We start from the raw sequence: 24025 nt of genomic DNA, 5'->3' as shown, positions 1-24025 counted from the left end.
TACCAAAATTTACAACCATGGAAACACACGGACTCAGGGACCTGCCTGTGGCAGAGCTTGTACTGTCCTACACCAACATCCCATGTCCCCCTCCTCCTTTAGCTCCAGAACCCAAGCGAGCTCAACATCATCCATAATAAAAGACCCTGTTTCCGACCTGTTTCCAAGCCTCCATTATGGCCGGGTATGACTCTGGCCAGCAAGATGCATGCAGAAGGAATCTTCCAGAAGGCTGCTTTAAAGATGGAATTCTGTTACCCAGTGTCCTCAAACCTCCAAAACTTGCTCTTACTCCTTTTCTCCCTTCTCAGCTTGCACTCGAAACTCCAATTTTTACCACCTTAACCCCTTAGTAAAAGCACCCAATTGTTTCTGTGAATGAAACAACTCTGTATAATGAACCCATTTAACAAGGTTCTATCGAGTAATCGAATACATATATTAAAAACTCATTCATAGAATGGTATAATTCTATCCATTGATACAAGTTTCACCTTAGCCAGATCCTTTGCCAGCTACTCATTTTTTTAGGGGAGCGACTCTAGGGTCTTTTTTCATGACTGCTGTGTTACTGGAGTGGGGCTGGGTGGCGTGGAAATCAGGGAATGGGGGAATCGAGGACACAGACATTTGCGGGGTCAAAGAAATGCCAATTTTAGGTCATCGAGCCATTTCATCATTTCTTGAGTAGTAATGAGATCGTCATGGGACTGATAGGTGGTATCGTTCGTCACGTTATCGTCCAAAACTCTCCCTTTGATGAGCCCGTCTTGCAGACATGAGCTCCTCAGCAGCGGTGGAGGTGGTGTACCCTCTCATGTGTTTTTATTCGTTCATTCATTCATTGAACATTTGCTGACCAGTGTGAAACTGATTGGAACAATTCCTGCCGCACGTGTTGGAAAGCCTCTACAGGCCATTGGCTTAAATAAGAGAGATGCTTCTTCTCCTCTGTTGTGAAACAAGCTTGGAAGTGCACAGCCCAGGGACCAGGCTCAGGGTCACTGGGACCCAGGATCCCTCGGCCTTGATGTGTCACCTGAAGCCATCACCTCATGGTCCAAATTGGTTGCCCACCTCCAGCCTTCACGTCCACATTCCAGGCAGCAGGAAGAAGGGAAAAGGACCAAAAAGGGGGCGTACCCGTGTAACCCCCTCCACCTGGAGTGTGCTGGGCCTCATTCTGTACCCGGTCAGTCCCGCTCACCTGTCAGGTTCAGCTCCCCTAATCCATGCATCTCCTTCCCACGACAATGGGGTGGTTATTTGTACAATAACCATTTGTTGCATACAGTTGGCCCTCCATGTCCACAGTGGGTTGGTCCCAGGAAACCCTTGGCCATGCAAATACCAAAATCGGTGGATGCTCAAGTCCCTTATATAAAATGGCATAGTACTTGCATATAACCTACGCACATCTTCCCATATGCTTTATTTTTAATTTAACTTTTTTATTTTTGAGATGGAGTCTCACTCTGCCACCCAGATGCTGGAGTGCAGTGGCGCCGTCTCGGCTCACTGCAACCCCTGCCTCCAGGGTTCAGGTGTACAAGTGATTCTCCGGCCTCAGCGTCCCTAGTAGCTGGGATTACAGGCGTCTGCCACCACGTGTGGCTAAGTTTTTGTATATGTAGTAGAGAGAAGGTTTTGGCATGTTGGCTAGGCTGGTCTCGAACTCCTGACCTCAAGTAATCTGCCTGCCTCGGCCTCCCAAAGTGTTGTGATTACAGGCATAAGCCACCGCGCCTGGCCCTCCCATATGCTTTAAATCATCTCTAGGTTACTTATAATACTGAGTATAATGTAAATGCTACATGAACAGTTGTTATACCGTATTGTTTAGGAAATAATGACAAGGAAAAAAGTCTGTACGTGTTCGTACAGAGAAACCCATCCTAGGCCTACCTACAAGGACCCAGTCCACAGTGGGTTGAACTCGCAGCTAGGGAACCCACAGATCCAGAGGGGCCAGCTGTAATGGGTCTCCGTGAGGGTCTAACTCCTTGAGGGCAGGGAGCCTGTTGCTGATTTCACCGCTGCAGCTCCATTGCCAGGGAGTGCACTGTTGAGCTCCCATGCAGTGGGCATGGCCCAGGAAGATGGGCTGGCTCGAAGGCAGCGGGGGACATCAGGCTTTCTGCTTGATTTCCATTACTCTAACGGTGACCCACTTTGTCTGCCGCACACTGGGCTGTCTTCAAGATGACAGGTTGACAATGACTGCCATTGGGTCATTACTGAGCAAAGAGCCATTAGCACAGTGGCTGTGGTTCCAGCACAGTCTGTGCCGGGAGGCAGGTGTCTGTCATCCCAGGTGTGCTGGCCTCGTTTGTCTGAAGGAATCTGCCGACCTCAGGAAACCCCAGCACGCCTTCAGGCCACTGCCTTGCTTGTCTGTAGCCTTCCCGTGGTCACCGCACTTCCGGGCCAGGGTCCCAGCCAGGGTTTATACCGAGACCCACTCACCCAGACTAAGCGGGAAGCAAGACGGTGGGTGTCATCCCACGTGGAAAAAGAACTTAGGGACCTGGAGGAAGCAGGCATGGACATATTTATTTTGAATACATGTGTCTAATTATTCAATGGAGCTTTCTTAAATGAATTCAAAATACACGTGAAGATTTGTTTCCAGTTGCTTAATGTCTTTTTAATAAGGAGGCTCTGACCGGATAACCTACCCTGAAATTTCTTTTTTTTTTTTGTTTTTTTGTTTTTTCAGACGGAGTCTCGCTCTGTTGCCCAGGCTGGAGTGCAGTGGCACGATCTAGGCTCACTGCAAGCTCCGCCTCCTGGGTTCCCGCCATTCTCCTGCCTCAGCCTCCCAAATAGCTGGGACGACAGGTGCCCGCCACCACTCCTGGCTAATTTTTTGTATTTTTGGTAGAGACAGGGTTTCACCGTGTTGGCCAGGATGGTTTCAATCTCCTGACCTTGTGATCCGCCCGCCTTGGCCTCCCAAAGTGCTGGGATTACAGGCGTGAGCCACCGCGCCCGGCCTGAAATTTATTTTTCTTTCTTTCCTTTCTCTTTCCTCACTTTCCTTCCTTCTTCTCTTTTCTTCTTCTCCTTCTCCTCCTCGTCCTCCTCCTTCTTCTTTCTTCTTCTTCCCTTCTCTCTCTCTCTCCCTCCCTCCCTCCTTTCTTTCTTGACAGAGACTTGCTCTGTTGCCTATGCTGGAGTGCAGGCTTGATTGTGGCTGACTGTAGCCTCAGCCTCCTGGGCTCAGGTGATCCTCCCACCTCAGCCTCCTGAGCTGAGTAGTTGGGACCACAGGCACGTGCCATCATGCTTGGCTGATTTTTAAAAAATATTTATTTATTTATTTTTAGTAGAGATGAGGCCTTGCTATGTTGCCCCAGCTGATCTTGGACTCCTAGGCTCAAGTGACCTATCTACTCACCTCAGCCTCCCAAAATGCTGGGATTACAGGCGTGAGCCACTGCGCCCAGCCTGAAGTTTCTTTGAAAGCAAAAAAGGAAACAAAGAGTACATAGGCCCAAATGAAGACAGCTGAAAGTTTAATGTATCTCAAATTCCAGCCCATGACTAAGGGATGGACTTTGAGTCTCTTTTTGACTCCATCTCAAGGATTTAGTTTTAGAGTTTCTGCTCCTTTAAACAGACTAAGAGCCTCTGTGACAAAGTAAATAGAGAAAATAAGTGTAGTCAAGCTCTGGCAGGATTCGGAAGGGGGCCTAACATGGAAGAAAGGAGAAGGCTGGGATTGACTAAGATGTGCTATGCTCTGGGCTGGATTTGTTCTCAGCAGAAAGCAAGAAAGAGCTCTGGGATGGTAGCAGAGCTCCCACTACCACCGGGGGCCAAAGGTTGCAGTATTTCTCAGGTAGCCATGAGGCACCCGTGAGCCCAGCCCCTGCCCACTCCCTGATGTCATCTAGACACAAGGACACGGGGCGTGAGAGGACATCATTGTCACTTCTCTGCAGAGTCACAGGAACGTGCCCTCTTCTCCTCCGCCTCTCAGCTGTCCTTCTGCCCACGGCTGGCCCAGACTCCCATGGCGACTCACTGTCTCCCACACCCCCACTCCTGGCAGGAAACCACTTCAGGGTTTACTGTGGGCTCCAAAATCAGCCTGAGTCCTAGTTAGGGTCCCCTGCGCCTGACTCTCCTCTCCCCAGGCTGCAAGAAATAGGGATGACCAGAAGTCAAACTGTGCCCTTGGGAACACCCCACCCCTCATCACTGTCGTGCCAGGAGTCTGTTCCTAAGACCCCTCCCCAAGCCCTGTCTCCTCCTCTTCCTCCCATAAACCACAGCAGACACTCAGCCACCAGGCTGCAGCCCTGCACCTTCTCCAGCAGCCGCTGGCCTTGGCCAGAGTTCTTGAAAGCCCAATTGTCCTTCCCCAGCCATGTGGAGGCAGATGGATCTATCCCGGGGGCAGCCTGTAGCTGTCTGTGCAAAGGTTCCCAAGACTAAAGTGTAGAGGACAGGTAAGACGACACTGTCATGATCATCATTCGTCCTGTGCCCTGTGGACATCAACCCACAGATGTGACATCAACCCATCTGATATTGAGCCCAGTGGGTGGGGAGAGTTAACCCAGCTGCTGCTGTTGAGGACTTGGGTGGTGCCTGGCCAGTGGGAGGGGAGGTCAGGCGAGTTTTCAGCAGATGACCCCGTGCTCTTCGGAAGCCCAGAGGTGCCACACTTGTACCTCCCCTGATGCCTGGGAATGGGGTGAAGGAACAGCCTAGGCTTGGGTTCTCTCCTGGGTTTTGGGACTTGGCCCCAGCTCAGGAAGGGTTCGTGGAGGAGCCAAGGAGGGCCTTGTTCCTGTGGGATGTCTTTGCCTTGGGCACAAGGACACCTCTTGCTGCTGCTCTGCCCACCGCCCACCCCTTGGCTGCCTCTGGGAGTCTGGGCTGCTCTCCCTCTGGACCCAACCAGTCGCCCAATGGCTGGAACTGCTTAAAGCTCCCTCTTACAACTGGACCAGGGAGCCAGGGAAGGCGCTGAGAGGCCAAGCTTCTGAGCTGGTGCCTGTGGATGCTCGACGGTCCCGCAGCTCCCACACTGGGATGGCCAAGCAGACCCTGAGATCCACAGCCCCCTTTTAGCGAAACAGGAGGGAGGTCGCTGGGCACAGGGAGCCGGGAACGCCTGCCCTCCCCGCCATCGACGGCTCTCGAGGCCTGAACCTTCGCTCCAGCCCCAGCACAAGCCGGCCAGGGCGCAGGCCAAGTGTTGCCCGCCATTCCCCGGGTGCCCCATGACCTCCCAGCTGGGGCTGGCTCGGACTGAGGAGTCGTCCCTGCCCGTCACCCTCTGGGGTCTCCCGTGCCGCGGAGCTCAGCTGGCTCTTGCAGCGGTGGGGGCTGGGAGGAGAAGCTGCAGGGAGACCGCAGGCGCAGGAGGTTGTGGGGGGTCAGGCTTGCTCTGGGGCTGGGACCCCGGGGGGAGCAGTGGGGCTGACGCCACAGTGATGACCTGGGCCGCGGGTCTGGGGACTCTCCCGCGGGGCGATGGGGCTCTGTCTTTCGGGATTGGGGTCTCTCCCTCCGGGTTTGGGGTTCTTTCTGCGGATTTGGGGGAGTCTCTCCCGCGGGATGAGGGGGGGCTCTCCGCCGCACCCGCCTATGATGGCCCAGAGGACCCGAGCTCGGGTCACTCCCGTCGCCCTCGGGGCTCGGCGAGGGTGCGGGAGGCGGGTGCTGAGCCGGTGACGCGGCTCCGGGCGGCTCCCGGGCGCGCCGCATATATAGCAGTGGCGGCGGTGGCGGCGGCCACACCGGGCGGCGGACACGTGGAGGGACCCGGCCCGCGCCTCCTGCCCCTGCCGCCGGCCGCGCCATGCGGTGAGCGCCCCAGGCCGCCAGAGCCCACCCGACCCGGCCCGACGCCCGGACCTGCCGCCCAGACCCGCCACCGCACCTGGACCCCGACGCTCTGAACCCGGGCGCAGCCGCAGCTCAAGGTACTACTGGCGCCGGGCCGACCCCGCGCCCCCGGGAGGCCTCCCCCTCGGCTCTCCTCTGCCCGGGGACGGTTCCGCCAGGGGCCCTGGCCCGGCCGCCGCCTCTGCTACTCCCCGCAGCCGCGGCACCCCATGCCTCGGGGCGCAGCCCACTCCGGGTTCCGACCCGCCCGCCCTGTCCTTCCCTTCCAGATGGCCCGAGGCAGCGCCCTCCTGCTCGCCTCCCTCCTCCTCGCCGCGGCCCTTTCTGCCTCTGCCGGGCTCTGGTCGCCGGTAAGTGCGGGGCGCGTCTCCTCCGAGCGAAGGGGGCATCAGAGCCGGCCGGGCGTGGAGGGCTTCCTGGAGGAGGCGGCCTCCGCCCTGCCCGCGGGGACGGGAGTGGAAAGTGGAAAGGCTCGTGCGGGCGTTGTCCTGGCCGCGGGCGTCGCGGGAAGGGTCCGGGGCTCCCTGGGATTCCCCCGCGCGCATCTCCGAGTGTATCAACAGCCCCGGACTATAACCAGGCCGCCGGGAGAGCTCTGTGCTTCGGGTCAGCGCCTCGGGAAAGCGAGAAGCTCGCCTGTTCCGCAGGGCTTAGTTAGAACAGAGGGCGAGGAGCCACCGGCGTGGGCTCAGCGTCACTTAAAGCAGGTGCAGTGCGCCGAGAGTGCGCGGGCTCAGGCCCGCAAGTGAAGTATTTCGTAAATCAAGTGGTTCCAATTTTCATGTCAAATATAGCCGACTTAGGGGCAAACCTGGAATTTCGCGACCTATCCAAAAGCACATGCATTGTTCTAAGTCCTCTGCCATGCCAGGAAAGCCTGGGTGCACCCATTCAGCATCGGCTCCAGGCACAGCCCTGGCATCTGACCCCCTTTTCTCCCCTCAAGGCCAAGGAAAAACGAGGCTGGACCCTGAACAGCGCGGGCTACCTGCTGGGCCCACGTAAGTGACTGACAGCATGGCCTCCCCACTCCTGACCCCACCTGCCCCCTCGCTTTGAACCCTGGCTCCTGCCCCTCCGCCTGCGGCTGGGCAGACCCTCTGGCCTCCCTCTTGACCTCATTGCCCGTCTCCATTGCTCTGCACACTTGATCTGTGTACGGTTCTTTCCAGAAGCTTCTCCTGCCTGGGCTCTGCCGCCCTGTCCCGGGGTGAGATTCCCACCCTGGGCTTTGCTCAAGTTCTCCTGGGCTTTCCCGCGTTGCAGTACTTACAGGCCCTGTTCTGGGCCTCTCCCCAGGCCCCCGGGTCTCCCCAAACACTCAGCTCCTCGGCTTGCAGAGCACCCTAGGTCAGCGGACCCCAAGTCCTGCCTCCCTCTTCCCTTTCTCCAAGCTCCACACGGGAATTGCCAGATCGCCTGAAGGCAGCCCAGATAGGCTCTCCTCAAAACAAGGTTCAGGTGACCCTGCTTGCCCAAGCCTGTGTCCCGTCCCTCTTTCTGTCCTGTCGGTGTCACCTGTGTCAGTGGTGTCCCCTGCTGCCTGAGGTGAGCCCTAGCCCTAGATGGGACACTGCAGGCTGACACCTCCCCATGTCCGCCCCCGCCCCTGCCCCAGGCCTCTACTTTCTCCACATCCTTGGTCTGTGCAGCAATGCCTTCTGACTTTCCTCCAAAGGAGGGGACAAGAGGAGGCCTTGGCTCCCTCCTGTAACTCACCTTCCCCTCCACACCTCACCATCCACCTTAAAAGCCTCCCTATACTGCCTTCTGCCAGAGGAAGGATGTGAACAGCACGCGGGGCCTATCTGAGCCCCGCAGAGCAGTAAATGGGGTGCTCTTCTCCCCATGCCAGGGAAAGCTGCCTTAGTTCTCAGTCCCAGAGTCGAATACAGCTTCCTCCTCCTGCAGACGCTTGTTTATCGGGGTCACTCGGAAGACTCCCAGAGTCAGGCTTTAAGAAACAGACACGGGGGTGACAGAGCTGCCTGAGGCTGCGTGCGGAGCGGACCAGGCTGTTCACCGCAGGGCCTGCTGGTCTCTGCGCGGCCCTTTCATCCTCTCCCTGCCCATGGAGCGGCCTGACCTGCCTGAGGGCCGGCTGATTTCCTCAACCCTTTGCAACCCTGAGCTCTGCCACTCAGAGGGCACCTCATCTTTGTGTGCTACGGGCCCAACACAAAGGCAGAACTGGTCAATGAGAACATTTATCTGCGTTGCTTTGGAATATTGAAAATCTATTTGTCGAGAAGAGTTTGACCCCTAATTAGAAAACAAACTCATTTTCGCCATCAATTTTACGGCCCTGTTCAGCTGTAGCTAGACGAGTTGTTTGTCAAAATACTTAACAATGTGCCTTTGATTTCTAGGATCTGCTAGAAAATGCAGCAAAAGCAATGTTTTTGCACAAGCTGCTGCTGAACGCAGTGTGGCCGTGGCTGAGGGTGCATCAGTGAGATGAGGCGACCTATGACTCCTCTATAAATTTAGCACCAAGAATGGCATCTCTGGAAATACGAGTTAATTTTCCTTTGTCTGGCCTTGTAGACGGCACAGTCCATCCAGGCCAACCAGCCGGAAACACAGAGGCGTCCTCACCCTCGTCCCCGTCTCTCATTTCCATTTCCTTTCCTGCACAGCTCCAAATCCAGCCCTTCTCTTCACCCCACGCCTCTTGGTTTACAACGCTCATTGTTTCTTCCCTGGACTTCTGGGATCTCTTTGCTTGCCATCACAGTTCCTCCATTTTCGCACCACAAAACACACCCACACACACGTGGGAACGCACACATGCTCCCGCACCCACCCGCATCCTCTCTCCCTGGGTGACCCTCTCACTCCCTCTGTCTCTCTCCTTCTCTCTCTGTCTCCAGTGCATCTTGCACACAGCTGCCAGAGTGAAAATAAAAATCGGATTCAGTCACAACTTAAACCCTGCAGTGGCCCCCATGCTTTCAGGGACATGAGGACCCAGCCCCTGTTGTCTGCCAGGGAGGCACCCAGCTTGATGCCAGCTCAGATGTCAGCTCCTCTGGACCCGGGTGCAACCCCTGCAACAGGGCAGGTTCCGGGCCTCTCCCCCACTTCAGGAGCCACACCTCCCTTTCTCCCACCCACCCTGTGCAAACCCTCACATTCCTTTTGACCCTGGTGTGAGCGGCCAAGCTCTTACCTCAGCTGGGTGGAGAATCGCTCCCTCTTCTCTGGTGTCTGTCCCTGGGCTGTATTTCACAGTTGTGTTGCGTGTGTGTGTTGGCTACAGGCAGCCCTGTGTCCTTCTTTGGGTGTGGGGAGGGCGTGCATGACAGTCACACCCAGAGGCTTTCCTCTCTGATCTGCAAACAGATGCTGTTGGCAACCACAGGTCATTCAACGACAAGAATGGCCTCACTAGCAAGCGGGAGCTGCAGCCCGAAGATGACATGAAACCAGGTGAGAGGACTCCTATCCCAGGCCCCGGGGCATCTCACTTCCACCAGCTCCCAGGTGCATGCAGGGGACAGCTGTGGGTGTCGGGGCACCTGCCACCCATCTGTCCACAGCTGCAGCCCAAGCCTGGCCATGACTTGACTAAGACGATGTGGCCTCGCCACACCTGTCAGCAGCAGCAAACAGAACCTGCAAACCCGAGACAGCAAGGAGTCCTTCTAGACTAGGAGGCTGCCTAAGGACCAGGGCCTCCAGAAGAGCAGGACTGGGCATGGTGGCTCCTGCCTGTAATCCCAGCACTTTGGGAGGCTGATGCGGGTGGATCACCTGAGGTCGGGAGTTCAAGACCAGCCTGGCCAACATGGCAAAACACTGTCTCTACCAAAAATATAAAAATTAGCCAGGCGTGGTGGTGGGTGCCTGTCATCCCAGCTACTTGGGAGGCGGAGGCATGAGAATCACTTGAACCTGGGAGGCGGAGGTTGCAGTGAGCCAAGATCATGACACTGCACTCCAGCCTAGGCAACAGAGTGAGACTCCATCCCAATTAAAAAGAAGAAGAAAAGCGAGGACTTGAACTGCATCTCTCCCCCCCCACATTGAACAAGAGCCTTGGAAAGCACAGCAGGGCCTCAGGCTGCTGGGATCCGATCATTGACCTTGCGGCGCCCAGCTCCTTTGTAGGGAGGGGGATGACCTGAGACACAGAAGCACCCTCTGCACAAGTCGTGAATGTTGATCTTTTCTCTTTTCTAGGAAGCTTTGACAGGTCCATACCTGAGAACAATATCATGCGCACAATCATTGAGTTTCTGTCTTTCTTGCGTCTCAAAGGTATGTGAAATATCACCGACATTCATCTCTTAGCACACTGGAAACATAAAAGGCCCATCGAGAAGAGAACTCATAGAATCCCCCTGGGAAGTAGCTGATCACTTATCTAAATATAAAGTCCTGTTTGGCTGTGCGTCAGGATGACAGAGCATGTGACACTAGAGCTAGCTCCAGACGGCTGGGATTGCGGCAGGGGCATTCCACCCGTCGTGGAGGGCCATTGGGCCAGCGCTGCTCCCAGGAAGAGAGTGGGCCTCAGGGTGCAGCTCACTCTACTGGAACCATATCTATTCACACGGTGACAACTGCTGTACCTTTTAGGGCAAAGGTGTACTACAGGCCAGGTTCTTTGTGAGCCGTCCTAAACCTTCTTTTCTCTTTTCTTTTTTCTTTCTCTTCTCTCTTTTCTTTCTTTCTTCTTTCTCTTCCTTCCTTCCTTCTTCTTCCTGTCTCTTTCTCTCTCTCTTTCTTCCTTCCTTCATCTCACTCTGTCGCCCAGGCTCAAATGTAGTGGTGCAATCTCAGCTCACTGCAGCCTCTGCCTCCTGGGCTCAAGTGATTCTCGTGCCTCTTCCTCCCAGGTAGCTGGGAAAACAGGTGCGCACAATTATGCCTGGCTAATTTTTGTATTTTTAGTAGAGGCGGCGGTTCATCATGTTGGCCAGGCTCGTCTTGAACTCCTGGCCTCAAGTGACCTGTCTGCCTCAGTCTCCCAAAGTGCTGGGATTACAGGCATGAGCCACTGTGCCCGGCCCTAAACCATATTTTCTAAGCATGGGAAATTAATAGGAGCCCATATCTTAGACTGCAGTGTTTTTCTATGCAGCCCTCCTGCCAGGCAGGCTGCCTTGAAATCTAACTGGAAAGGCTCTGATCCTGGCTTCCAGTGTCTTCTGCAAACACTGGGGATGAGGAGGCCTCCCGCACACTACACTTGCCATTCATTCCACGATGGGTATCTGGCCTTGATCAGATAACCACACCGGTCCTACTGCAGCAGTGGAGGGAGCTGGAAAGCAGCCCCGGTGCTCTGAGGGTTAACAGGGAGGCGGTGGAGGGGAGGAGGGATGGACCGCTTTGCCTCTCCAGAGGAGAAGACCTTCACCTGGTGCTCTGAGGGTTAACAGGGAGGCGGTGGAGGGGAGGAGGGATGGACCGCTTTGCCTCTCCAGTGGAGACCTTCAGTTGCACATCACAGTTTTGTCCAGTTTGGAAAAATCCAGGCTGATCCTTGGGTTCATTTTGGATCAGGATGTTTTTCATTTGCAGTGTTACGGGGCTGCACTTTAGGTGGCGAAGGGGAGAGGGAAGAGGAGTGAGGGGAGGGGAGCGGGGGAAGGAGACTGCCAGAGAAGGTCTTGGAAAAGACGGTGTTCATTAGAAATCTCAAAACCGAGTCACCAAGTTCCCTCTGTTGGAGCCCAGTGGAGCCTCTGGGAGAAAAACTGGGGTGACTTTTCCCTCAAGAGGCAGATGGACTCTGCTAGATTTTTGTTTTTCATTTGTTTTTAATTTTGTGACATGGAAACTCTTTCCTTAGGAGATACCAGCTCTCATTACTCAGCTAGGAATTATACCTCTGTAAAGCCTGAATTTAAAAGTCTGACAGTTTTAAATGCTTACTGTGAGAGTTAAATCATTACAAAGTGAGAAATACAGAGTGTTGTCCCTGATTCTGGGTTTAATCTGGTAAGAATCTTTACGGAGGACGACCACACGCCGCTTCCTGTAATATGTGTCGTGGTCTTAATTCTGTCGTGTGCGTATTAAGAAGTTGCTGCTCAAATGTGGCTGTTCCCTTTGCAGAGGCCGGGGCCCTCGACCGCCTCCCGGATCTCCCCGCCGCGGCCTCCTCAGAAGACATCGAGCGGTCCTGAGAGCCTCCTGGGCGTGTTTGTCTGTGTGCTGTAACCTGAAGTCAAATCTTAAGATAATGGATAATCTTCGGCCAATTTATGCAGAGTCGGCTCTTCCTGTTCTCTTTGCCTTGATGTTGTGTTGTTATCATTTAAGAATTTTTTTTTTGGTAATTATTTTGAGTGGCAAAATAAAGAATAGCAATTACTTGCAATTGTCTTTTTCTTCCACACCTCTGTCTCATCACCAGCGCCACCCATGGGTTTTAAAAGATAAAGCTTGGTCATAATCATGGATTAGACATGAATTTTAAACCCAGAGTCTACCATCAAGAGCATCTGCAACACCACCTCTTACTGCGTGTCCAGGGGACATAAAGTTATCTCCATATTAAGCTGAATCAAATGTAATTATGAAGGTAAGTCTGTTACCGAGATGAACAAAAACACAAAACAGACAGAACCCCTGCCCTCGTGGAGCTGATATTTTAGGGAGATGGGAATGAAAAAGACTACAACAACCTTAAACAGATGGTTGAGTTGCGTGGTGCTCGTGGAGGTGGTCAGTGCTGGGAACAGACGTGTTGGCCAGGAGCGAGGTAAGAGAGGAGAGATGGGCGGGCAGGTAGAAAGGCAAGGGCAGGAGGTGTGTGCTGGGATAGTGCTGCGTGAAGGAAGGCCTGTGGGAATGTCTCTTAACGTGACAGAGACTGAGTCTTTTGAGCAGAGATAAAAAGATCATCCCAGAAGTTTCGAAAAGAAGGCAGGCGGCCTGGCGCGGTGGCTCATGCCTGTAATCTCAGCACTTTGGGAGGCCGAGGTGGGCGGATCACTTGAGGTCAGGAGTTTGTGACCAGCTTGGCCAACATGGTGAAACCCCATATCTACCAAAAATACAAAAATCAGCCAGGCATGGTGGTGCACGCTTGTAATCCAAGCTACTCGGGAGGCTGAGGTTGGAGAATCTTTTGCTCCTGGGAGGTGGAGGTTGCGGTGAGCCGAGATCACACTCTAGCCTTGGTGACAGAGCGGGACTCCGTGTCAAAAAAAAAAAAAAAAAAAAAAAAATAGAAGGTAGGCGAGGGGGAAACGCCGGACATTTCTGTCAACGTGGGAGGTGGTACACAGGCCTTTTTGGTTTCACCAGAGCCAGCTGTGCGGTGGGAGTGGGAGGTGGCTTCCCAGTTTCCCCCCATTGGCAGTTTGCTTCTTAAGACCTGTTTCAAGGGGCACAGAGCCCTGGCATCCCTCTCCCTGCTCGGTGACCCCCCCTCCACCACCCAGTCAGCTGTGCCCCAGCTCCACCCTGGCTCCCTCCCTCTCCTGCAGGCTCCATGCTCACGCTTGGTGGCCTTGGGTCTCCGGTGCTTCAGACCACTCCCAGCCCGGAGGTAGTGACGCCATCCACCTGGTGGGCTAAACACCTGGGCCCACCCCCTCACTTCCTGTTCACCATCCGCATTTATCCTTTTCCACGTTTTGTTTTGTTTTGTTTTGAGATGGAGTCTCACTCTGTTACCCAGGCTGGAGTGCAGTGGCGCGATCTCGGCTCACTGCAACCTCCACCTCCTGGGTTCACGCCATTCTCCTGCCTCAGCCTCCCGAGTAGCTGGGACTACAGGTGCCTGCCACCACAACCAGCTAATTTTCTTTTGTATTTTTAGTAGAGACAGGGTTTCACCACATTAGCCAGGATGGTCTCGATCTCCTGATCTCATGATCAGCCCGCCTCAGCCTCCTAAAGTGCTGGGATTACACTCTTCCACGTTTTTTAAAATCTCTAGTTCTCCAACTTGGGCAGGCATCAGAACTCCCCAAGGCCTTGTTAGGAGGCAGTGGCTAGGCCCCTCCCCAGGGTGTCTGAGCCAGGAGGGCTGGGTGGGCTGGAGTTGGTGGAGCTTGGCCCGCAGCAAGCTTTCCTGCCGCTGCTGCTGCTCACTGGAGGCTTGTGCACACGTCCCTCCCAAGGCCTAGGGAGCTCCTGGCATGCAGGAGGCAGATGAGTGGGTGTGTCTGGGGACCACACCTCAGCCACTGGGCTCCAGCCCCGCGGTGTGCAGCCTGTCCTGTCAGGTCTTCCTGTAGCCTTTGCCCCCAGATCCAGTGGCCATGGACACCGTCTCTGCCTCAGCCCGCCCCCCAGCCTCCTGCACTCAGTCCTGCAGACCCCACAACTGCGGCCTGGCCTCACTGACCTAAGGCCTTTGCACGCGTCCCTCCCAAGGCCTGGGGAACTCCTAAACATCCCACGGGATTCCGCTCCAGGGTCACCTTGTCCAGAGTGCCCTTCCCATTCCTCCGCCCCAGGATGTGCGGAGCCACCCCAATCAGCATGCCTGTCACTCTAATTGTTTGCAGATGTGTCTCTCCTCACTACACCATGAGAAAGAAGTATCTGAAGGAACCGAGATTAATGACGCTGTGCTGAGTGCTGGGCTCTCTGCACTGCACGTGGCTCGCATGAGCCTCCTGAGCAGTGTTCACGAAAGGCCAAGGAGCCCAGCCTCCATGCAGGTGTGCGGCCTCTATGCAGGGGTACGGACCCCAGGGTCGGCAGCACAAAGGTGTCGGACTCTCCCCCTGCGGCATCATCTAACTCCATGTCTAAACCTTGCCTTCCTTTTAGGTATAAATGGAGTGGGGCAGGTGGCAGCCAGAAGGTGAGGGAAAGGGAGTGAGGGGCCAGGAGCGGCTGTGGTGCCATTTGCTGTGATGGACAAGGCTACAGAGGTGATGTCTTTACTTCCCAGAGAGAACGTGGTTGGAGCTGGCCGCAGCCATCCTGGATCAATCTGTTGCTAACAGCCGCAGTCTTTTCAAAGGAAGGTGTTCTCCAGCCACCTCGGGAAGTGAAGAATTTACGGACAGGCCTAAGAAACACCAAGATGCCTAATGGAGAGGTGGAGAGTGTTGAGGTTGTGCACCTTGGAGGAGGTGGCTGTCTCCATTATAAAAGCTGATCAGCATGAAAGCCCGTCCACCTCCCATATGCTCTATCTAACCAGGAACAGAGCATACGCCAGGGTGATGCTGCCTGAGGGCGCCTGGCATGGTGGAGGCAGGTGAGCAGTGGGCCAGTCTGAGGAAGAGGCCTGGGCTCAGGAGGTCCCTGGAGGAAGGAGAAAAAGTGCTTTGTTTAAGAGGAAGAAAGAGAGGCGGGGTGTGGTGGCTCATGCCTGTAATCCCAGCACTTTGGGAGACCAGCCTGGGCAACATGGTGAGACCCTGTCTGTATAAAAAGAAGTAATTAAAAAAATTTTTTTAATTAAAAAAAAGAAAAACAAAAACAGGAGGGAAGAGAGAGTCTTAAGGGGATAAGGAAATCCTAACGCCAAAGATATAAAGAATTTACAGCTGATCATTTTCTAACATATGGCCCAGGAAATTTTTATTTCAATGCAAAAAAAAAAAGGGATTCTTGTACATTTTGGAGTCAGGATTGTAAGCCTCCAATAAAATTCTAAGCCGCCTAACCGATTGAATAGATCCCTCTCTTGGCCAAGGGGACCCCAAAGAAACCTCAAAAATTAGGTCATCATGGGGAGGGAGGGGCCAGACATGCTCATTATGCCTCTTCCCCATGGAGTTTAGACACAGCTGACCAGGGACCAGCATTCACATTACAACAGAGATCTTGAGACTGACAAATCAGCCTCTTTTTAACAATAAGATACCAAATTCCAGCCTGACTCTGGTATAGCATCACATGACAGATAACAAGCCCCGAAGGAAATGAAAGTATTTTAGCCCCACATATATTTCTTTGACATTTTCTGAAATGGCCCTGCAAAGCTGACTCTTGTGGGGGAAATTTGCATTCTGTGGAGAATCTCCTTCCTAGTCTGACACCTTTCTAAGGTCTGGTAAGAGACATTCAGCTGAATATCTATTCTCTCTGAAGCCTGCTACCTGGAGGCTTCATCTACATAACAAGAACCTTGCCTTCCACAATCGCCCCCTCCCACCTCCGTCTACCTTCCCTTAATTCAAGTTAACTTCAACTCTTCAGAAGGGCTTAACTCTTTCAACCAATTGCCAATCAGGAAACCTTTGAATCCACCTATAACCTACAAGCTCCCCACCCTACCCCACTCATTGAGATGTTCCACCTTTCTGGGCCAAACCAATGTATACCTTACATGTATTGATTTATGCTTTGCCTGTAACTTCTGTCTCCATAGAACCTATAAAACCAAGCTGTAACTTGGCTGGGCGTGGTGGCTCATGCCTGTAATCCCAGCACTTTGGGAGGCTGAGACAGGCAGATCACCAGGTCAGGAGATCAAGACCATCCTGGCTAACATGGTGCAACCCCGTCTCTACTAAAAATACAAAAAATTAGCCGGGCGTGGTGGCAGGTGCCTGTAGTCCCAGCTATTCGGGAGGCTGAGGCAGGAGAATGGTGTGAACCTAGGAGGCGGAGCTTGCAGTGAGCCGAGATTGTGCCACTGCACTCCAGCCTGGGCGACAGAGCGAGACTTCATCTCAAAAAAAAACAAGCTGTAACTCAACCACCTTGGGTATATATTCTTAGGACCTCCTGAGGCTGTGTCACGAGCCATGGTCCTTAACTTGGCAAAATAAACCTCTACCTTGATTGAGATCTGTCTTGATACTTTTTGGTTTACAAGATTTTATCCTGTGTTATCAAGATAAAAACTAAGAAGGCTCTAGAAACCAGAAAGCTTGACAGTCTCTGATATAACTTTAAAAAAAAAAAAGATCCAGTGATTTCTGCTTCCAGGAGATGGAGAAGAGGTAGAATTTTCCTTTGTCCTTTTGCTAAGTACAATTAAAAATCCTGAACATCATATATAAAGCAAACATAAGAAGACTCTGAAAGCCCAAGTGATAGGCAGACCAGCTAGGAACTTCAGCCCGTGGTGAGTTCCCTGGGTTTTCTTTTTGCCTCACATATCTTAGACTTGGGCTGAAGGAGCCAGTGTCCTAGAAATGCCAACAGGCACAGACCATGAAGGCCCCAACAAAAGCTGCCCTCTCTAGATAAAGGACCAGGAAAGGGAAGCGTGGTAAGACAGAGAATTGTAGATAATGACCACTCTACTCCAGACAAACACCCCAGCAAACACTGTGGCTTCACCAGGCCAGCCAAGTCTAGGTGGGGAGCCTAGACTTACTCATAAGGCTCTGACAAGGTGGCCCAAACCCCAACCAGTGGAAAGTTGTAGGGTGCCAAGTAAAGAACCAGGACTTCATCCCCCACAACCACCCCACCCCCGGCAGTAACAAGACCCCCTACTGCAGTGTCAGCAGAGACCACCTGGGAGCCTGGATTCCGTGCCCCTCCTTTCCCCACAGTAACAGGCATGCTTCTCTCCGTGCATTGGGGTGGTGTCAGAGGAAGGCTAGTGGAGAATCAGCACTTTTACCACCTCCCAGTGTGACAAGGCCACCCCCTTCTCCTGCGGTGTCAGCAGAGACCATGCAGAGGGGTGCAGTAAGAAGGTGCTCCTACACCTTCCAGCAAGGGAGGTATTAGTGGGGAGCTGGAACTCCCACTCCTGCCCAGCCATAATGAGGAGCAGCCCATCCACGCCCAGGTGTCAGTGGAGACCGAGTGGGAAGCCTGGACTTCTGTCCCCACCTGGCAGTAATGAGGTGGCACCCCCAGCCTTTCCCCTCCAGGGCAATATCAGAACAAGCCAGCTAAAAGAGAAGGTTCAAATAAAATCCAGAGTTTCATACCATAGCACCGTAAAAGTCCAGGTTTCAATCAAAGATCACTTATCATACCAAGAATCCAGGAGATCTCTAACTGACTGATAAAAGACCATCGACAGATGTCAACACTGACATAGTGAGTATTAGAGTTATCTGACAAAGATTTTAAAGCAGCCATCATAAAAGAGAAATGCTTCAACGAACTATTTCAAACATACTTTAAACAAGTAAAAATACAAAGTTTCAGCAAAGAAACACAAACTAGAAAGAAGAACCAAATGGAACTTTTAGAACTAAAAAATACAATAACCGAAATAGAAATTCCAATGGACGGACTAAATAGCAGAATGTAGAGGGCAGAGGAAAGAACCTGTGAACTTGGTTTTGTTTGTTTGTTTGTTTTTTGTTTTGAGACAGAGTCTCGCTCTGCTGCCCAGGCTGGAGTGCACTGGTGTGATCTTGGCTTCCTGCAACCTCTGCCACTGGGGTTCAAGTAACTCTCCTGCCTCAGCCTAATGGGTAGCTGGGATTACAGATCGCACCATTGTACTCCAGCCTGGGCGACAGAGCAACACTCTCTCAAAAAAAAAATACTTATGTGTAAATATGTAAATATAATAAAACATGTTATCATTATATACTAAAAACTATACAACACTGATGAAAGAAACCAAAGGAGCTTTAATAAACGTAGAGACATACCATGTTCATGTTCATGGATTGAAAGACTCAACAGAGTAAAGATGTCAGTTTTCTCCAAGTTCATATATAGGTTTAACACAATTCCTATCAAATCCCAGCAAGATTTTTTGAAGAAATAGATAAGCTTATTCTAAAAAAATTTTTTTTCTGAGACAGAATCTCACTCTGTCACCCAGGCTGGAGTGCAGTGGCGCGATCTCGGCTCACTGCAAGCTCCGCCTCCTGGGTTCACGCCATTCTCCTGCCTCAGCCTCCTGAGTAGCCGGCACCACAGGCACCCGCCACCATGCCTGGCTAATTTTTTGTGGTTTTAGTAGAGATGGGGTTTCACCATGTTAACCAGGATGGTCTTGATCTCCTGACCTCATGATCTGCCCGCCTCGGCCTCCCCAAGTGCTGGGATTACAGGCGTGAGTCACTGCGCCTGGCCAGCTTATTCTAAAATTTATATGGAGAGGCAAAGAAAGTAGAACAGCTAAAGTAACATTTTGAAAAAGAAAAATAAAGAAAAGTCTACTTGAGTTAAAAGCTACAGTAATCAAGACTGTGTGTATAGATATATTGATCAACAGAACAGAGCATCCAGAAATAAACCCACCCAAATACATTCATCGGTTTTTGACAATGGCGTGAAAGAAATCAATGAAGAAAGGATAGCCTTTTCAACAAATGGTGCTGAAGCAATTGAGTATCTATAGGCAAAAAATAAAATCAAAGTTGAAGAAGAATTGTGACCTAAACCTCATACATTGTTTTTTTAATTTTAGAGATGGGATCTCACTATGTTGCCCAGGCTGGACTCAAACTCCTAGGCTCAAGGAATCCTTCTGCCTCAGCCTCCTGAGTAGCTCGAACTATAGCCATGCAACACTGCACCTGGCTTCACACCTTATTCTTAAAATTAACTCAAAATGGATGATAGATTTAAATGCAAAATGTAAAACTATAAACTTTTAGAAAATCCTTAGGATCTATGGCAAGTAAAGAGTTCTCAGACTTGACACCAAAAGCATGATCCATTAAAGTTATATATAAAGATATATTAGACTTCTCCATTAAAAATACAAAAATTAGCCAGGCGTGGTCGTGGGCACCTGTAATCCCAGCTGCTCCAGAGGCTGAGGCAGGAGAATTGCTTGAACCCAGGAGGTGGAGGTTGCAGTGAGTCGAGATCGCATCACTACACTCCAGTCTGGGTGACAGAGCAAGACTGTGTCTCAAAAAAAAACAAAAAACAAAAAACAAACAAACAAAAAAAAACCTCTGAAAACTCAACCGTAAAGAGAAAAAAAAAAAAAAATAAATAAGTCAAATTAAAAATGGGCAAATGCATAAACAGATATTTCACCAAAGAGGAGATATACATGGAAAATAAGCACATGAAATTATGTTAACATCATTGGTCATTAGGGAAATGCACATTAAATCCACAATGAGATGTTGCTAACCACCTATCGGAATGACTAAAAGAAAAAACAGTGACAGCATTAAATGCTGGCAAAAATGCAGAGAAAGTGTGTTGCTCATGTACCGCTTGTAGAAATGCAAAATGGTACAGTGTGTTTGGAAAACATTTTGGCAGTTTCTTTAAAAACTAAATATACAACTTGGTTAATGGATACCAAAAATAGAAAGAATGAATAAGACCTACTATTTGATAGCACAGTAAGGTGGCTACAGATGATAATAACCTAATTGTAAATTTAAAAATGACTTAACAAGTGTAATTGGATTGTTTGTAACTCAAAGAATGTTTGCGGGATGGATACCCCATTCCCCAGGTCGTGCTGATTTCACACTGCATGCCTGTATCCAAACATCTCATGGACCCCATAAATATATATACCCACACAAATTTCAAAACAATTAAATTTTAAAAATAAAAATAAATATGCAACTACCATACAACCCACCAATTGCACTCCTCGATATTTATTACAAGGAATGAAGACTTAGCTTTACATGTAAGCCTGTACACAAATATTCATAGTAACTTTATTCATAATAGCCCCAAACTAGAAACCACCCATATGTCCTTCAATGGGTAAATGGTTAAACTGTGGTACATCTACACCATGGACTACTACTCAGCAATAAAAAAGAATAAATTGTGTGGCTTTTAATTTATTTTTTACTTTTATTTTTTGGAGAAAAAGTCTTACTCTGTTGACCAGGCTCCCGACTTGGCCCCTGGAAGCCCTGGGATTACAGGCGTGAGCTGCCACACCCAGCCAGAAATGAGTTGTTGATACACATAGCAACTTGGATGAGTCTCCAGAGAATTATGCTGAATGGAAAAAACAAAAAACAGGCTGAGAGTGGTGGTTCATGCCTGTAATCTCAGCACTTTGAGAAGCTGAGGTGGGAGGATTTCTTGAGGCCAGGTGTTCAAGACCAGCCTGGACAACATAGCAAGACCTTGTCTCTACAAAAAAATAAAACATAAAAATAATTAGCCAGGCATGGTGGTGCGTGCCTGTAGTCCTAGCTACTTGGGAGGCTAAGGTGGGGGAGGATCCCTTCAGCCCAGGAGTTCAAGGTTACAGTGAGCTATGATCACACAACTGTACTTCAGCCTGGGTGAGAGAGCAAGACTCTGTCTTTAAAAAAAAGTTCCCCAAAATTACATACTATATAATTCCATGTATCCAACATTCTTGGGATGACAATATTACAGAAATGGAGAAGAGATTAGTGGTTACCAGGGGCTAGGGAGGGGATGGGGATGGTAGGAAAACGTGAGCCACCGCGCCCAGTCTCTCTCTATTATTTTTTAAAACTGCATGTGGGCTGGGCGCGGTGGCTCAAGCCTGTAATCCCAGCACTTTGGGAGGCCGAGGCGGGCGGATCACGAGGTCAGGAGATGGAGACCATCCTGGCTAACACAGTGAAACCCCGTCTCTACTAAAAATACAAAAAATTAGCAGGGCGCAGTGGCAGGCGCCCGTAGTCCCAGCTACTCGGGAGGCTGAGGCAGGAGAATGGCGCGAACTCAGGAGGCCGAGCTTGCAGTGAGCCGAGATAGCGCCACTGCAGTCCAGCCTGGGCGAAAGAGTGAGACTCTGTCTCAAAAACAAACAAACAAACAAACAAACAACAACAACAAAAAACTGCATGTGAATCTATAGTTATCGCAAAATGAAAACTTTAATTTTTAAAGAAGCAAGTTAAAATATTTTTGGAAGCCCTGATGGGTTCATTGTTGAATTCTAGCAAACATTTAGAAAAGGAGTTATTTTAAATTCTTTATAATCTCTTCCAGAAGATAGAACTGAAGGGAATATTTCCTGACTCATTCTATGAGGCCAGCATAACTCTAATACCCAAACCAGACAAAGACATTAAAAGAAAACTATAGACCAATATCTCTCATGAACCTACAAGCAAAAATCCTCAACAAAATACTAGCAAGTTAAATCCAACAATGTGTAAATAAAATTATATGCCATGACTAACTGGAATTTATCACAGGTATGCAAAGTTGGTTTAACATTCAAAAATCAATTGATGTAATTAATCAAATCAAAAAGCTAAAGAAGAGAGATCCGTTAATTATATCAATGCACGCAGAAATAGCATTTTACAAAATCTAACACCCATTCCTAATAAGAACTAGAAATAGAGGCGAACATTGTCAACATGGTAAAGAACACCTACTAAAAACCTACAGCTAATATCATAATTAATAGTGAGAAAAAGAAGCCAAAGATGTCCCCTCTCATCACTCTTTTAAACATTGTACTGGAATGCCTAGTTAATGCAATAAGATAAGAAAAGGATATACAAAGTTTACAGATTGGGAAGGAATAAATAAAGCTTTGTTTGCAGACATCATGATCATCTATGTAGAACTTCTAAAAGTATTATCAACAACAACAACAAACGTCCTGGAATTAATAAGCAATTATAGCAAAGGTGCAGGATACAAGGTTAATAAACAAAAGTCAATAGCTTTCCTATATATCAGCAATGAACAAGTAAAATTTGAAATTAAAAATGCAATACCACTTATGTTAGCACCCTCCAAAAATGTAATACTTAGGCATGCATTTACCAAAACCTATATGAGGAAAACTATATAACTCCGATGAAAGAAATAAATACAGAGTTAAATAAATGGAGAAATATTCCATGCTTGTGGATAGGAAGACTCAACATTGTCAAATATTAGTTCTTCCCAATCTGAGGTATAAATTCAACACAATTCCAATAACAATTCTGGCAATTTATTTTGTGGATAGCAAAAAACCGATTCCTGGGCCAGGCATGGTGGCTCATGCCTATAATCCCAGCATTCTGTGAGGCCAAGGCAGGAGGATCGCTTGAGCCCAGGAGTTCGAGACCAACCTGGGCAACATAGTGAGACCTTGTCTCTATAAATAATAAAAAAAATTAGCCAGGCATGGTGAGGTACACCTGCGGTCCCAGCTGCTCAGGAGGCTGAGGCAAGAGGATCAATTGAGCCTGGGAGGTCAAAGCTGCAATGAGCCATGATCACATGCCACTGCACTCCAACTTGGGCAACATAGTGAGATTTTGTCTCAAAAACAAAAAAACAAACAAACAAACAAACAAAAACAAACAAAAAAAACCCTCTGATTCTGAAGTTTATATGGAGAGGCAAAAGACCCAGAATAGCCAAAAAAATATTGAAAGAAAAGAACAAAGTTGGAAGGCTACTATAAAGCTACAGTAATCAAGATGGTGTGGTATTAGTAAAAGAATAGAAAAATAGATCAATGGAACAGAATAGAGGGCCCAGACTCATACAAATAGAGCCAACTGATCTCTGACAAAGGAACAAAAGCAATACCATGGAGAAAAGACAGTCTTTTTGACAGAAGGTGCCAGAACAACTGGACATTCATATGCCAAAAAGAAATGACTCTAGATAAAGCCTCTTATCCCTCTCACAAAACTTCACTCAAAATAGATCATAGACCTAAATGTAAGTTGTAAACTATAAAATTCCTAGAAGATTGGCCAGGTGCAGTGACTCACATGTGTAATCCGAGCACTTTGGGAGGCCAAGGCGGGAGGATTGCTTGAGGTCAGGAGTTCGAGACCAGCCTGGCCAACATGGTGAAACCCCATCTCTACTAAAAATACAAAACTTAGCCAGGCATGGTAGCAGGCGCCTGTAATCCCAGTTACTCAGGAGGCTGAGGCAGGAGGGTCACTTGAACTCGGGAGGCGGAGGTTGCAGTGAGCTGAGATTGCCCCACTGCACTCCATCCTGGGGGACAGAGAGAGACTCCATCTCAAAAATAAAATAAAATAAAATAAAATCCCTAGAAGATAACATAGGAGAAAGTATGGATGGTCTGGATATGGCAATGATTTTTTAGACACTATGCCAAAGGCATGATCCACGAAAAAAAAATTGATGAGCTGGACTTTATGAAAAACTCCCACTCTGCAAAATACACTGTCAGGAGAGTGAGGAGACAAGCCACAGATTGGGAGAAAATATTTGCAAAGGACATATCTAATAAAGGACTGTTATCCAAAATATACAAATAATTCTTAAAACCCAACAATAAGAAATTCTTAAAACCCAACAATAAGAAAAGAAACAACCCAATTAAACAATGAGCAAAAGACCTCAACTGACATCTCACCAAAGAAGATCTGCAGAAGTACACGTATGGAGATAT

At 49.9% G+C, this 24025-nt stretch overlaps 1 protein-coding gene across 1 annotated transcript; it reads left to right on the top strand.

Moving 5' to 3' along the window:
- Positions 1-5752: 5752 nt before the first annotated feature.
- Positions 5753-12192, top strand: GAL (galanin and GMAP prepropeptide). Its single transcript, XM_054439236.1, has 6 exons — positions 5753-5942; positions 6135-6215; positions 6812-6866; positions 9211-9297; positions 10051-10128; positions 11935-12192. The coding sequence occupies exons 2-6, from the start codon at positions 6135-6137 to the stop codon at positions 12003-12005; spliced, it is 372 nt and encodes a 123-aa protein (XP_054295211.1). The 5' UTR covers positions 5753-5942; the 3' UTR covers positions 12006-12192.
- The last annotated feature ends 11833 nt before the right edge of the window (positions 12193-24025 follow it).

Source organism: Pongo pygmaeus, chromosome 9, assembly GCF_028885625.2.
Source record: "Pongo pygmaeus isolate AG05252 chromosome 9, NHGRI_mPonPyg2-v2.0_pri, whole genome shotgun sequence".
In the NCBI taxonomy this organism is placed as follows: domain Eukaryota; kingdom Metazoa; phylum Chordata; class Mammalia; order Primates; family Hominidae; genus Pongo; species Pongo pygmaeus.
Note: the sequence above shows the minus strand (reverse complement) of the source record. Positions and strands in the feature narration are given on the sequence as shown.